The 12,350-nt window shown below is 36.0% G+C and overlaps 1 protein-coding gene across 1 annotated transcript in view; it reads left to right on the forward strand.

Moving 5' to 3' along the window:
* RRP15 (ribosomal RNA processing 15 homolog) overlaps positions 1 to 12,350 on the forward strand; it is a 35,345-nt gene that overhangs the window by 14,284 nt on the left and 8,711 nt on the right. The window contains exons 2-4 of the mRNA XM_017526314.2: positions 2,407 to 2,699; positions 5,294 to 5,391; positions 7,669 to 7,870. Coding sequence (XP_017381803.1) covers positions 2,407 to 2,699; positions 5,294 to 5,391; positions 7,669 to 7,870 — 593 coding nt within the window. The remainder of the gene's footprint in view (positions 1 to 2,406; positions 2,700 to 5,293; positions 5,392 to 7,668; positions 7,871 to 12,350) is intronic.

Below are 12,350 nucleotides of genomic sequence, written 5' to 3' on the forward strand. Positions count from 1 at the left end.
TCAGCCTCCTGAGTAGCTGGGATTACAGGCATGTGCCACCATGCCCAGCTAATTTTTTGTATTTTTAGTAGAGACGGGGTTTCACCATGTTGACCAGGATGGTCTCGATCTTTTGACCTCGTGATCCACCCGCCTCGGCCTCCCAAAGTGCTGGGATTACAGGCTTGAGCCACCGCGCCCGGCCTCGAGGTTCATTTTTATATAGGCGTGTTTTTACTTGCTACTTCCTAATGTGTTATAAATTTTTATTTGAAATCTATTAATGGTTTTCATCATTTTTGTTTTATGAATTTTCAGCACTGAAAGAATAAACATCATGCAAAATTAGTGCCCAATTTGCAAATATTATAATCAGTGCTAAAAGTCACGTCTTTTCATGGGTTATCCAAGTCAAGAGAGTGGAGGGGATCACTCTGAAGGCAATAGCTGACTGTGGACTCTCTTCCATTTACTTGCTCATAACAATAGTTGATATAAAAGGCTGAGAGAATGTTAAAGGCAAATTATGAATATTTTCTTGAAATTATTTAAAGAAGAAACTGAGCCTCAGAGTGGAAAAATAGATAATTTTGAAGCAATAATAAGACCCAATCAATAGATGGTAGAAGCAGCAGTTATGGTTCTGATGCTTGGCTTTGATAAGGGCCAGTGGACCCAGAGCAGCCTCACTGAAATGCTGCAGTGCCTTTAGCATATGGAGTTCTTTGTAATCCTCTGCATTTAAGTGAAGGTTCTGATCTGGGTGGGAGGAACAGAATTGAGTAAAGTAAGGAGCAGCAGGAAACCTGCTTATGCCTTGGCCTTTTTCTTCTAGTGTTTCTTTAAATAATATTTTATCTTAATATTTAAAAAAATACTTAAACTACTAATATTGTTTTGTAGAGGTATTTAGATAGGAAAAGTTTCAGGGAATGGCATTTTCTGTAAGAATCTTTTGAGATTTAACTATTTCTGGAGTCATCCAAAGAAAGCACAATTGTTTATCCAGAGTCATCACTGCTAAATGGCAGCTGTTTGTATATTACTGAGTTTTCTTCTTTGTTGACTTCTCAGCCTTTTTTGTTACCTCCTGTCCTGCTAATTAAAAAACACTCAAAGTTACTAAGATTGTCTTCTTCGAAGTATTTCCTAATAAGTTCTGAAGAACAGAAGCTTTGTGGAAACTCTGGATCATAGAGATGTATGCAAGCTATGCTGAGTGCTTGTGCTCTTGTTGTTAAAGTGCACTTAATTTAAGAAGTTGAAAGCATGAAAAGTTTAAATTACCCAGAGCTGCTCAGCAGGTTGATTTGCAAGCCAAGCCACTTTCTGGATTATTTATTGTTTCTACTAATCCTTCTCATCCATTTGAATTTTAAATGATGATAGTTTGCTGGTAACCTATCAGTACTTTTTTTGGATGGTTCTGTATGATAAAAGTCAAAGGCACACTTAGACATTTGTATCTTCAACTCAGAACTTGGTATTTTCATTCAGTCACTCAGCACTATAGTTGAATCTAGTATTTTGGGCACGTCATTAGATAATTTTTTTTCAAAAATGTTAAAATGCCCAATTTTCTAAAGTTATATGCAAATTCTTTCACATGAGGCTAATTTTTAGTTTTAGGCCTTTTATTCTGCACACAAATTCAGAATTTTAAATATCTGGGACAAATCCCTTAGAAGATTTATTCTGGTAATGCTGTTCCATTTTCTTATTAAAATTTTCTGTTATTTTAATAGTCTTCATTAGCCTCTTCCATTAGTGTAGTGACGCAATTAAGGTTCGTGTACTTGAACACACCTTGCACTGACTCCATGTCAGCATCTGTCACCACTTTGGCAATAGGGATATGGCAGAGGCTATTGGATTTGTTTCTGCTGCCTGGGTCCTGGGGTTTTTGGTTGGTTTGTTTGTTTGTTTTGTCCTGTCACTAGGCTGGAGTGCAGTGGCACGGTCCAGGCTCACTGCAACCTCTGCCTCCTGAGTTCAAGCAATTTCCTGCCTCAGCCTCTCGAGTAGCTGGGGCTACAGGCACACGCCACCACACCCAGCTAATTTTTGTATTTTCAGTAGAGACGGAGTTTCACCATGTTGGCCAGGATGGTCTCTATCTCCTCACCTCGTGATCCGCCCGCCTCGGCCTCCCAAAGTGCTGGGATTACAGGCGTGAGCCACCACACCTGGCTGGGTCCTGGGTTTTGAAGCCACTGTGACATCCCCTGTCTGTGGCTGGGCTAGGTCTCTAGGAGCTAATAACAATGGGATAGGTGGTCCTATTGCTTTTCATTATTACTGTAGCTGTGGGACTCAGAAAAGTTCCCCCCTTGCAAAAGTGGGGATGGACAGAGCTCCAGGAAAGGTTCCAGGGGCCTTGGCAACCTCTGCCTAGGATATTAAAGTTTAATTTGCTTTTACTCTTAGGTTCTGTAGTAGGAGGATCTATAATAGGAAGCTGTGGATCAGAATATGACTACTTTTATTCTGATGAGGAAGCAATAGAAGCTGACAATGAGGGTGATGCTGAGCCCTGTGACGAAGAAAATGAAGATGATGCAGAATCAAATATTGGGACCAATATGGGCTGGGCAGATGCCATGGCTAAAGTCCTCAACAAGAAAACTCCTGAAAGTAAACCTACTATTCTGGTCAAAAATAAGAAGCTGGAAAAGGAAAAAGAAAAGTTAAAGCAAGAAAGACAAGAGAAAATAAAACAGGTGTGTTCCACCAGTTGTCTTGTAGATTAGATTGTTTGTCTAGGCTAGTTGTTATCTTGGCTGAACCCTTCCTTGCAGTGTTTGTCCAACTAACATTCCAGTTTTTAATTTGATTTTTATGTTAAGATGGATAACTAAGGTTATGTTTAGGAATTTAGCCTAAATTACTCCATTGAGCATGTTCACGTTTTAATCATCTAGGCAAAGGCAAACTAATGGAAATGTAAACACGGAGGAAACATGTTTTTATTTTTATTTTATTGTGATTTATTTATTTATTTATTTAATAGGGACGGGATTTCACCATGTTGGCCAAGCTAGTCTCGAACTCCTGACCTCAGGTGATCCACACCCCTCGGCCTCCCAAAGTGCTGGGATTACAGGCGTGAGCCACCGTACCCAGCCAGTTTTTAAAATCAAGAATTATACATGTGGCAGTGATTCCTGAGCCTATTTTATTTGTTTTAGCTGTCTGTATGCTGACTTTATTAGGTTTTGAACTAAGAAGTATGTTGGTTACTTTTTGCCAAAACTTATTTTATAACAGAAATCTGTGAAGATGTCACAACTCAGGGATTGGTTGCAGTTCTGCAAACTGATTATTTCAATGTTAGATACAAATCAGTGTTGGATAAATTTGAATTCATTATGCTTTTATAATCTATTAATTAAAGGCCAAAAGTTGGACATAAATTTGTTGTATATTATAATAACTAAAAATAAGGTTTACATATCACTGTACTTGATGATCTCTGTCAAAAATACATGGTTACTAAAACATGCATTATTTTTTAATGAAAGAAAAATAATTTTCTACAAATGTACTGGCGGCATAGAAGTACTGATTCCCAAAGTTATTTCATAGGTAAAAATGAAAGAAAAATAGTTTTGAATTGGCATATATTTCCTTTTATGTTTACTGTCTCCTTATCTTGTTTCAAGATGAATGTTTTCTTTGTTCTTAATACTGGTTGCTCTGTGTGAAAGATGGAAATTTTTAAGCATTGCTCTTAGAAACACAGCATATTCTCTTATTAATTCAGTATTCTCATTGTGTTTTATTTAAGATACGTTTTGTCTTTGAATCTTGCAGATAGCTTTTCAAATGAAAATTTGAATCTTTGTTTATTATCTGGCAAATGCTAGAAGAGGCTTCAACAATATCAGAATCTTTGATTTCCTCTGGTCCCAGAGTTCTAGTGAGGGTAAGAACACTTTGAAGCCAAGAGGAATGAGTCTGTAACTCTGCTTTAGGCCAAAGCTTTGAGCGCTAGAGATGATACTGGCTCCATAAAGCGTGAACGTGCATGTGTTGATACCAGAAACAAGACACAGCAGCTACAAATGCTCTTTGTGTATATTTCTTAGAAGAGTATATGTAAATTATCATTTCCTAATGTTAACCATTAAATTTTCTAGTATATCAGCTACTTATTTCTAATCATAAATACAAAAATAAATTTCAGAGTTAAAAGTGTTTCAGGATTAAGCATACCTATTATCCTTTGAGTACTGAATATAATTTAAAATTGACTGTTTCAAACTTAAAAGTAAGATTTTAAAAAAAAATTTCTGTCATAATCTGACAGTGAATTTCGTGACCACTAAAATGAATTGTCTGATTTGAAGACAAATCTATTTCTTTAGAAAGCTATCAGGCTAATCTTTATAGTGAGGGCAAGAATTTGGTTTTACTGGTATTAGACGTTTTCATTAATAAAAAATGAGAAATAGATTAGTAGAGAAAATAGATAAAAAGAGAAATTTTAATAAAAATGTCTTTATTACTGGCTTTGATGCTTTTGACGCTTGCCAGCTTCTTGGTGATTAATTCATTATATCATTATATTTGATATTTGGTTAAATGTTGGCCTGAGAAGGAGACATGAACAAGCAATGTATCAAATCAGATTCCTGGGACCCGGATACTACTTAAAGACAAGTTCAAACTAAATTATGTCATCTATGGGATTTTCTTATTTCCCACCTCCTCTTCTGCTTCTGTACAGTTTGCTATAGTTTCCAACTGATATGCCATATATGGCAAGAATATTGGTCAGATATGCTATGAGAAGAGAAATGGATTTAAATGATTTTGTGCAAAGAAATACTAGTCATCGTATAAGTATCTGGATATGATGCTGTTCTTTTAAAAGTGATACAATTTCCTAATAATAATTCTGATGACTGAGGAAGTCATTTTCTGAAAGTAAAGATGAATTCACAATTTCCAAAGAGTGTAGTTTGGAATCTTCTTTATGCTTTCCTCAGATAGTCTGGCAATGGCAGAGCAGGCCTATGGGCTCCCTCATACCCTATCTCGTACTGCCTGGCCAAATATGCTGGCAGCTCTCCAGGCCCTGCTGTCAGAGGCCTGACAGAAACTCACTTTGTGCCTCTCGTATGACACGCTGAGTGCTAACCACAGGCTCTTGAAGCTGAACCCCTAAAATGGTGTTTTTTTTTAAAGTCCTAATGACAAACTAAGCCAGAATGATTTATTACCTTCACCCTTTCATAGAGTATCATACCGATGTTTGCTGCACTTTCAGAAATATCTAATATTCTTTCACATAACGATATTTATAACACAGCGTGATAGGAGGATGGAGTGGGAAATGATGTGCAGAGTAAAGCCAGATGTTGTCCAAGACAAGGAGACAGAGAGAAACCTTCAGAGAATTGCAACGAGGTAAGACAGTGTTTTTGCCCTTTAAAAAATAAGTGTACTAAAGCTTTGTTATGATTCTATTTTTGACCAGATTTGATTCTTAAACTCAGCCTTCTTAGAGCCAAGTGATAAATATCTAAGCCTGCCCGTTTAACACTGAGTTAAACCAAAGATTTTGCAGGTCTCGTGAGGCAAGAATCTAATGTGCTAAGTGTATATTTGGTATGAACCTATTTTGGATCATCTTGTTTTTATAGTCGCGAGGACTGTGTAATCAGACCTCTTACTGCATTTCTCTTACGATGCCTGTCTAAATTTATGGCACTCGATGATTTTTATCTTGCATTATATTTATGACATAATACATTACACATTATAGCTACTTCATGCTATCTTTTTACTCCGCTTATTTAATCATTGGCACCAAACATTTACTCGTTGCCCTCTGTGTCCAAAGATAAATAGGGTATGGTGGCTGCTGGGTGGTCTTTGCCTTGTCATCTGTAGAATTACAGTCTCTTTGAGGATAGAATTATGCCTATGTGTTGGGAACATAGAACAGAAGATTGTCTGGGAGAGTTTGAAAAGGCATTACAGAGGAGATAACATTTGAGCTGCTACTAAAGAATGTAGCAGTTGTACTTGGCAGAATTACTTTTAAATTCTTGTTACCTAAGTTATTTTGGTCATTTTCTAATCCATCTACATATTACACAGTGTGATAGTGTGGTGTGGTAAATAAGGGCATGAGTAATAGGGCCAGACTGCTAGGTTCAAATCCTAGCACTGGCTCTTACTAGCAGTGTGTCTCTGGGCAAGCTACTTAATTTCTTTTTCTCTCAGTTTATCTGTGAATAAGTATACTATACCTAGCGTATAGGGTTTCTTTGATAGTTAAGTGGATACATATACAGAACTTAGAAAAGTACAGGATCAGTACATGAGAGTGAATGCCTCCTTAAATTTTATGTCCTAGGCACCTCCCTTTCCTCACCCTGGTCCAGTCACTGCTGTGAAGGGTCTGGAATTTTACTCTCCTTATAAGTTTATAAGCTAGCCTGTGAAAGTTTATCCTGGACGCCGGTAGAAGACAAGACACTTTGGGTCAAAGAAAAAGGACTTTATTACTCATGGCAAAAGCAGTAGCAGAGCTTCACATTCCCACTGTTTCCTGTGTCCCATGGAGGGAGTGCTGGTGTCCCAGATGGATGCCTGCATGTGCAGTATGTTGTGTTATAAGAGTTGGAACACTGTGCTTGGGAATCTATCACTTTTATACTGATTGGTAACTAGCCTGCTCTTTGTCTGGGGGAGACGTTACTTCATTCCTCAGAGTCACTTTCTACAAACAACCCTGAGAAATGGCCTGGATAAAGAGCAGTCAGGTGCATTCATTCTTAAAAAATCCAGCAAGCATATGCAGGGATGCTGAAGGCCCAATAATTACTGGAAGGTTGCCTCTTCCAATAATTATTAGAGAAAGAAAGTTCATAGACTGCAGAATTTTAGAGCTGGAAGGGATCGTAACAGTCTAAATCAGTGCTGTCCAGGAGAAATGAATGTGAACTATATTCATTCGTAATTTAATATGTAGTTTAAAATGTTCTTGTTGACACAATGAGAAATGTAAAATGAAAGAGGTGAAATTAATTTCAATATTTTGTTTAACTATATTCCAAATATTCATCATATCAGTATGAAGCAGTTATTAATGAGATTTAAGGATTCTGCTTTTCATACTGAGTCTTTGAAATCTGGTGTGTATTTTCATTTATAGCGCTTGGAATTCAGACCAGTCACATTTCAAGTGCTCACTAGCCATTTGTGGCTTGTGGCTCCTGTATTGGATGCTGCAAGTCTTAATTTTCAGAATTTATTTTGACTGAATTCAAATAAATACAGAACATAGTTTTTAAAATAAGTATTTTATAAAGTAGGATTTTAAAATAGTTTAATAACACAAGTTGCAGATAATATAGCTGAATACCTTTTAAGCTACTCAGGTATAATTTTTCCAATTTACAGATGAAATTGAGATCCAGAAAAATCTTTTCTGGGGTCAAGCACAAAGTTATGTACCAATCTACATTTGTTATCTGTTCAGAAACTTATATTCATTCATTGAAGTATATATTCAGTTTTCAGATGTATTTAACCATTTATCTAGCTCTTTCATTTGAGTACTTGATAAATGCTTGCCTTTTTTCTAGACAGTGAAAATACATTTTTCCTATCCTCAGAGTTTGTATCTCATGTAATTATTTAACTACATTGCTCTGGTCATTTTATATTCTATAGAGGTGTGGTACAATTATTCAATGCTGTTCAGAAACATCAAAAGAACGTTGACGAGAAGGTTAAAGAAGCTGGAAGCTCTATTAGAAAGCGAACTAAGTTGATATCAACTGTTTCCAAGAAAGATTTTATCAGTGTTTTGAGAGGAATGGATGAAAGTACAAATGAGACTACCTCAAGCAAGAAGAAACCAAAAGGCAAACAGGTAAAAGTTTTATTTAGGATTCAATGTATCAGACTTTCAGCTCTAAGACTAAGAGTCTTGAGATGGAAAAGCAGATTATAGAATTACAGAGGTTTTTTTTTTTTTTCCAGATTTTATTAAAATTCCTCCCTGCCCACAACCTTTAGAGATAGGGCGTGCATCTCTCCTACCTGAAATCCTGCCATTTTGCTCATTTTGGAGAATAGAAGCATGTGTGGGCCACAGTTTTAATTTCAGACCTCTACCCATAGAAGTAATTGTGATGGTGTGTAACCTGTAAAATATGAAGAGTCAGAGATGGTAGAAAGTCATTCTTGCATGGAGGCATCTTTAGTGATGTTTGACTGGTTGCAAGATTAAGAACATAAATACTCTCTGTGACCTTTGGCATGATAACTTTGCTTCTCCAGCTCTTTGGCCTGTGGACCTCAGTAGTAGTTTCTTTTCTTCTTCTTTTTTTTTTGAAATGGAGTCTCCCTTCTTCGCCCAAGCTGGAGTGCAGTGGCACAATCTCAGCTCACTGCAACCTCTGCCTCCTGGGTTCAAGAGATTCTCCTGCTTCCTCCCAAGTAGCTGGAACTACGGGTCCCAGCTAATTTTTGTATTTTTAGCAGAGATGAGGTTTTACCATGTTGAGCAGGCTGGTCTTGAACTTGACCTCAGGTGATCCGCCCACCTCCGCCTTCCAAAGTGCTAGGATTACAGGTGTGAGCCACGGCACCCAGCCAGTAGTTTCTTTTTACTGTACCAGGTGACAGGTTTTGAAATGTGCTTTATAGGGGGTGGGTTTTATAGGGTCATTGTTTTAAAAAATCAAAGTATGCAGTTGTATTTTGATGGCTTGATTTCTGTTGGCAAAACCTAAGGTACTTTTAATCAGTCAGGAAATGAGAGTTTTTGTCATCAATTTTTTGTTTGTGTTTTGGGAAGAGAATTGAAACCCAGTCAAGAAGAGCATTTAGAAATTTTATGCTAGCCTAGGGTTGGAGCATTTTTTTAAGTTTCTTGTTTAAGTTGAATTTCACCTAACTTTGGCTAAAGTTTTTGAAACTATTTGTCTCATTTTTAATATCAAAGGGCTCAAATAGTATATTTATATAATAATAGTTCTCTCTAGTGCTGCTATTTTAAAATGTCCATCAGAAGTACTTGTAAATAAACACTCTGTTTGGGGATTTATACTTTTTACTTCAAAAGCCTTAATAGGCTGTATTCTCACTAGTAGCATTTTACTGTAAGAGCTACAAAAAGATTCAGCAGCATTGGATGGGAAAGAACTAGTGGGAAGATGAAAAGACTTATTTTTTTTTCTTTTTCCAGTTGGTTTCAAAATAACATTTTATAGAAGCACATAATTTTGCTTTGGGCTTATTTCTTTCATGAGTTATGAAAATGCACAAGGGATTCCTTCCACTGTCATTGTTTTGTTGTTGTTTTTTTTGTTTGTTTTTTACCATCTGCACTTGCCCTTGACTTTCTTTTTTTCTACTTCAGTGATCACGATATTTATAAATCTGGGACAAGGTCAAAAATTGCTTGAGACTTAAGCCAAAGTGGTTTTGCTCTAAAAGTAATTTGTTTCTAGAACTCCTTGTCCCATGCCACCAATACCCTGACACATTTCTTTCTTTTAAAAATGTATGTTTTCTTTTTGATTTCATATTTATGGAAAAACAGACTCCTTTTTAAAAAATTTTGCTTGAGTTTGCATCTGAATAACTATGAAAGTACTATACTATTTATCAAACATATTTATTAAGTGCCAGTTTCTACCAGGTACTATCTTTTTGTCCTTTAAAGTCTTACAATTAAGATGGACAAATGACTTCAAGTAAAGTAAGCAAGATTCACTTGATAGTGGGCAAATTCTAAATTAATATGCCGAGTACACGTTAACATCAGTTACACCAGCTCTAACAAAATGTAAGTTAAATAGCTACCCCTGTGTGGGGGGGAGTTTCAGAGTAACTGCTACTATTTATTTAGAGCATAGATGATTATATCTATGTATGTTACTTGAAATAGGTGAACTTTTAAGGCAGTTCAAGGAAAGGCAGTGTGGCAAAGGTGAGCATAGATTTGGTGTGCCCAAGTGCTATTTAGAAATGAATCGTTGAATGAACTGGATTAAGGAGGATATTAAGTAAGCAGAAAATAACATTTGCCATTTTTTTCTTATAGCACCATAGCTATTATATTCCTAATAGATGTTCCTTGTTTCATCACAGAATGGAACAAAAGGAATCTGATTGTTGTCCCTTCCCTGGGCTGCAATGATATTCACAGCACAGATATTTTTAAATTCATATTCCTAATATTGTGAAATCTCTAAAATTAGAGGCTACCCACATATAAACTAGATTCACCGACAGCTGTCGTATCAGGATACCAATTTGGAAACATCTTCATTTTAATGACTTCAATTCTTTTTCCCAGTTATATGTGTTATTCAGTTTTGATGTTAAAGTCGTATATTCAATAATCAAGAGAGGCAGGAGTTTTATATTAAAGTAAATCTGGATAAAATAATAATAATATTACATAGGTTATGTAGGTTGAGCCCATTATAAGTGACCATACTTTAGGAGTGGTTCTGGTGTTTTGTTTGGTTTGGTTTTCTCCTAATTTAGACATGACTTGGGAATTTAAGAATGCTTTTTTTTAAAAAAAAAAGAATGTTTATAGAAATTTCATATTTCTTCAAGATATAAGAAACAGACATTTTGACAAATGTTTTTTAACTGTGGTAGGGCCCGAACAAGTCATTTTTCTTAGAATCTTTTCTGCATTCGAATTTTAAAATTCTATTATCAAAGCAATAGGAGCACAGTATGAAAAGTGAACTTATGATTAAATAAAATAACCACTGCCCTTTTCCATTCTTCTCTACACCTTGGCAACTCTTAGTTCATTCTTCTAGTATTTATCTCCATATCTTAAATAATATTTACATTATTTCTTTCTCAATACTAGATACTATCTTTTATGGAAAATAAAATTGGTTTTTCTCATACCTCTCCACATTCTGTCCTTCAAACATAATATATTAAAATATGCTAGATTAAATACTAGTATTCATTTGTGAATATTGTTCACTGCTGAGCAAAATAGTATACAATAATATTTACTTTCTTGAGCTTTCTTACAATGTTTATTTTCCTAGAGTTATCACTTGCCTTTTTTTTTTCTTAGTTTTGTATGTGCCAAAATCCTTCCATACTCTTCAAACGAACTGTTAAACCCTTCTCAGTAGTATATTTCTTGTGGTCATCTTGCTGCTACAATCTAAACTGGTTGTTCTTTACCTGCTGTGCACTATCATTTTGCAACATTTCTTTATTCCCTTCCTGTGAATTCCATTTGCCTCTCTCCTATGCAGTATCCTCTGTTTTTTTTTTTTTTTTTTTGGACTAAATGTCTTCTATTCTCTTGGCTTTCTTCTGCATTGTAGTGATGGCACAGTCATCAGCATTCTGGGAGAGGGCATAGGTGTTGTTATTTTTTATTGACATGCTGGCCTGATAGATGGCCTCCAATATTTGGGAAAAGGGTTTTTGCAGATGCAGTTAAGTTAATGATCTCAAGATGAAGGGTAATTCTGAATTATTCAGTAAGGCCCTAAGTCCATTGACAAGTGTGCTTAGACACACAGGAGAGATTTGACAGACAGAAGCAGAGCAGGCAGTGTGACCATGGAGGCGTAGGTGGGAGGGATGTGGCTGCAGGTTAAAGAATACCATGAAACACCAGAGGCTGGAGGAGACAGCAAAGGATGGGTTCTCCCCTGAAGCTCCAAGAAGGAGTAAGGGTTTGCCAGATACGGACTTCTGGTCTCCAGAACTGTGAGACAGTAAATTGCTGTTGGTTTCAACTACCAAGTTTGTAGTAATTTGTTATGGCAGCCAAGGAAACTAAAAGAACATAGGTGTCCATGTTGGAAAGTAAGTTTCTCTCAGAAATTTGAGAGAAATTTTCTCTTTTATTTTTTGCCATTGAGGGATTCAGTGCTATTCTGCTTTCTAATTCCTCTCTTTTTGGAACCTCTTAAGATATTCTCTATCCCCATTCTTAAAAAATTATAGCGACTAATTGGTAGTCACTAATTTTATTTTATTTCTATTTTTGTGAGTGAGGCCTATGGAAAAAGATACTGTTAGTGGATGTGAGAAGAGATAAGAAAAATGATCCTTAGCCAATAAATAGAAATTTGGGGTAAAATGTTAAATTCAGTGGAGATTTGGTTCTATGGAATGAAATCAGCTTACCACATACTTCATTTAGAAACAAGAAGAGAAACCCTTTGCCAAACTGTTTTAGTAGCTGTTCTGGGTGGTACATATATTGCTCACAAAATTAGAAAATTGTAACATTGGAAAAATTGTGATGTGGGGATATTCATAGTAAATGTGACTCTCAGGAGGAATGTACTTTAGAAGAATATAAGAAACTTAACTTTGATTTTTTTTTTTTTTTTTTTTGA

Source organism: Cebus imitator, unplaced genomic scaffold (assembly GCF_001604975.1).
Source record: "Cebus imitator isolate Cc_AM_T3 unplaced genomic scaffold, Cebus_imitator-1.0 Scaffold42, whole genome shotgun sequence".
Classification (NCBI taxonomy): Eukaryota; Metazoa; Chordata; class Mammalia; order Primates; family Cebidae; genus Cebus; species Cebus imitator.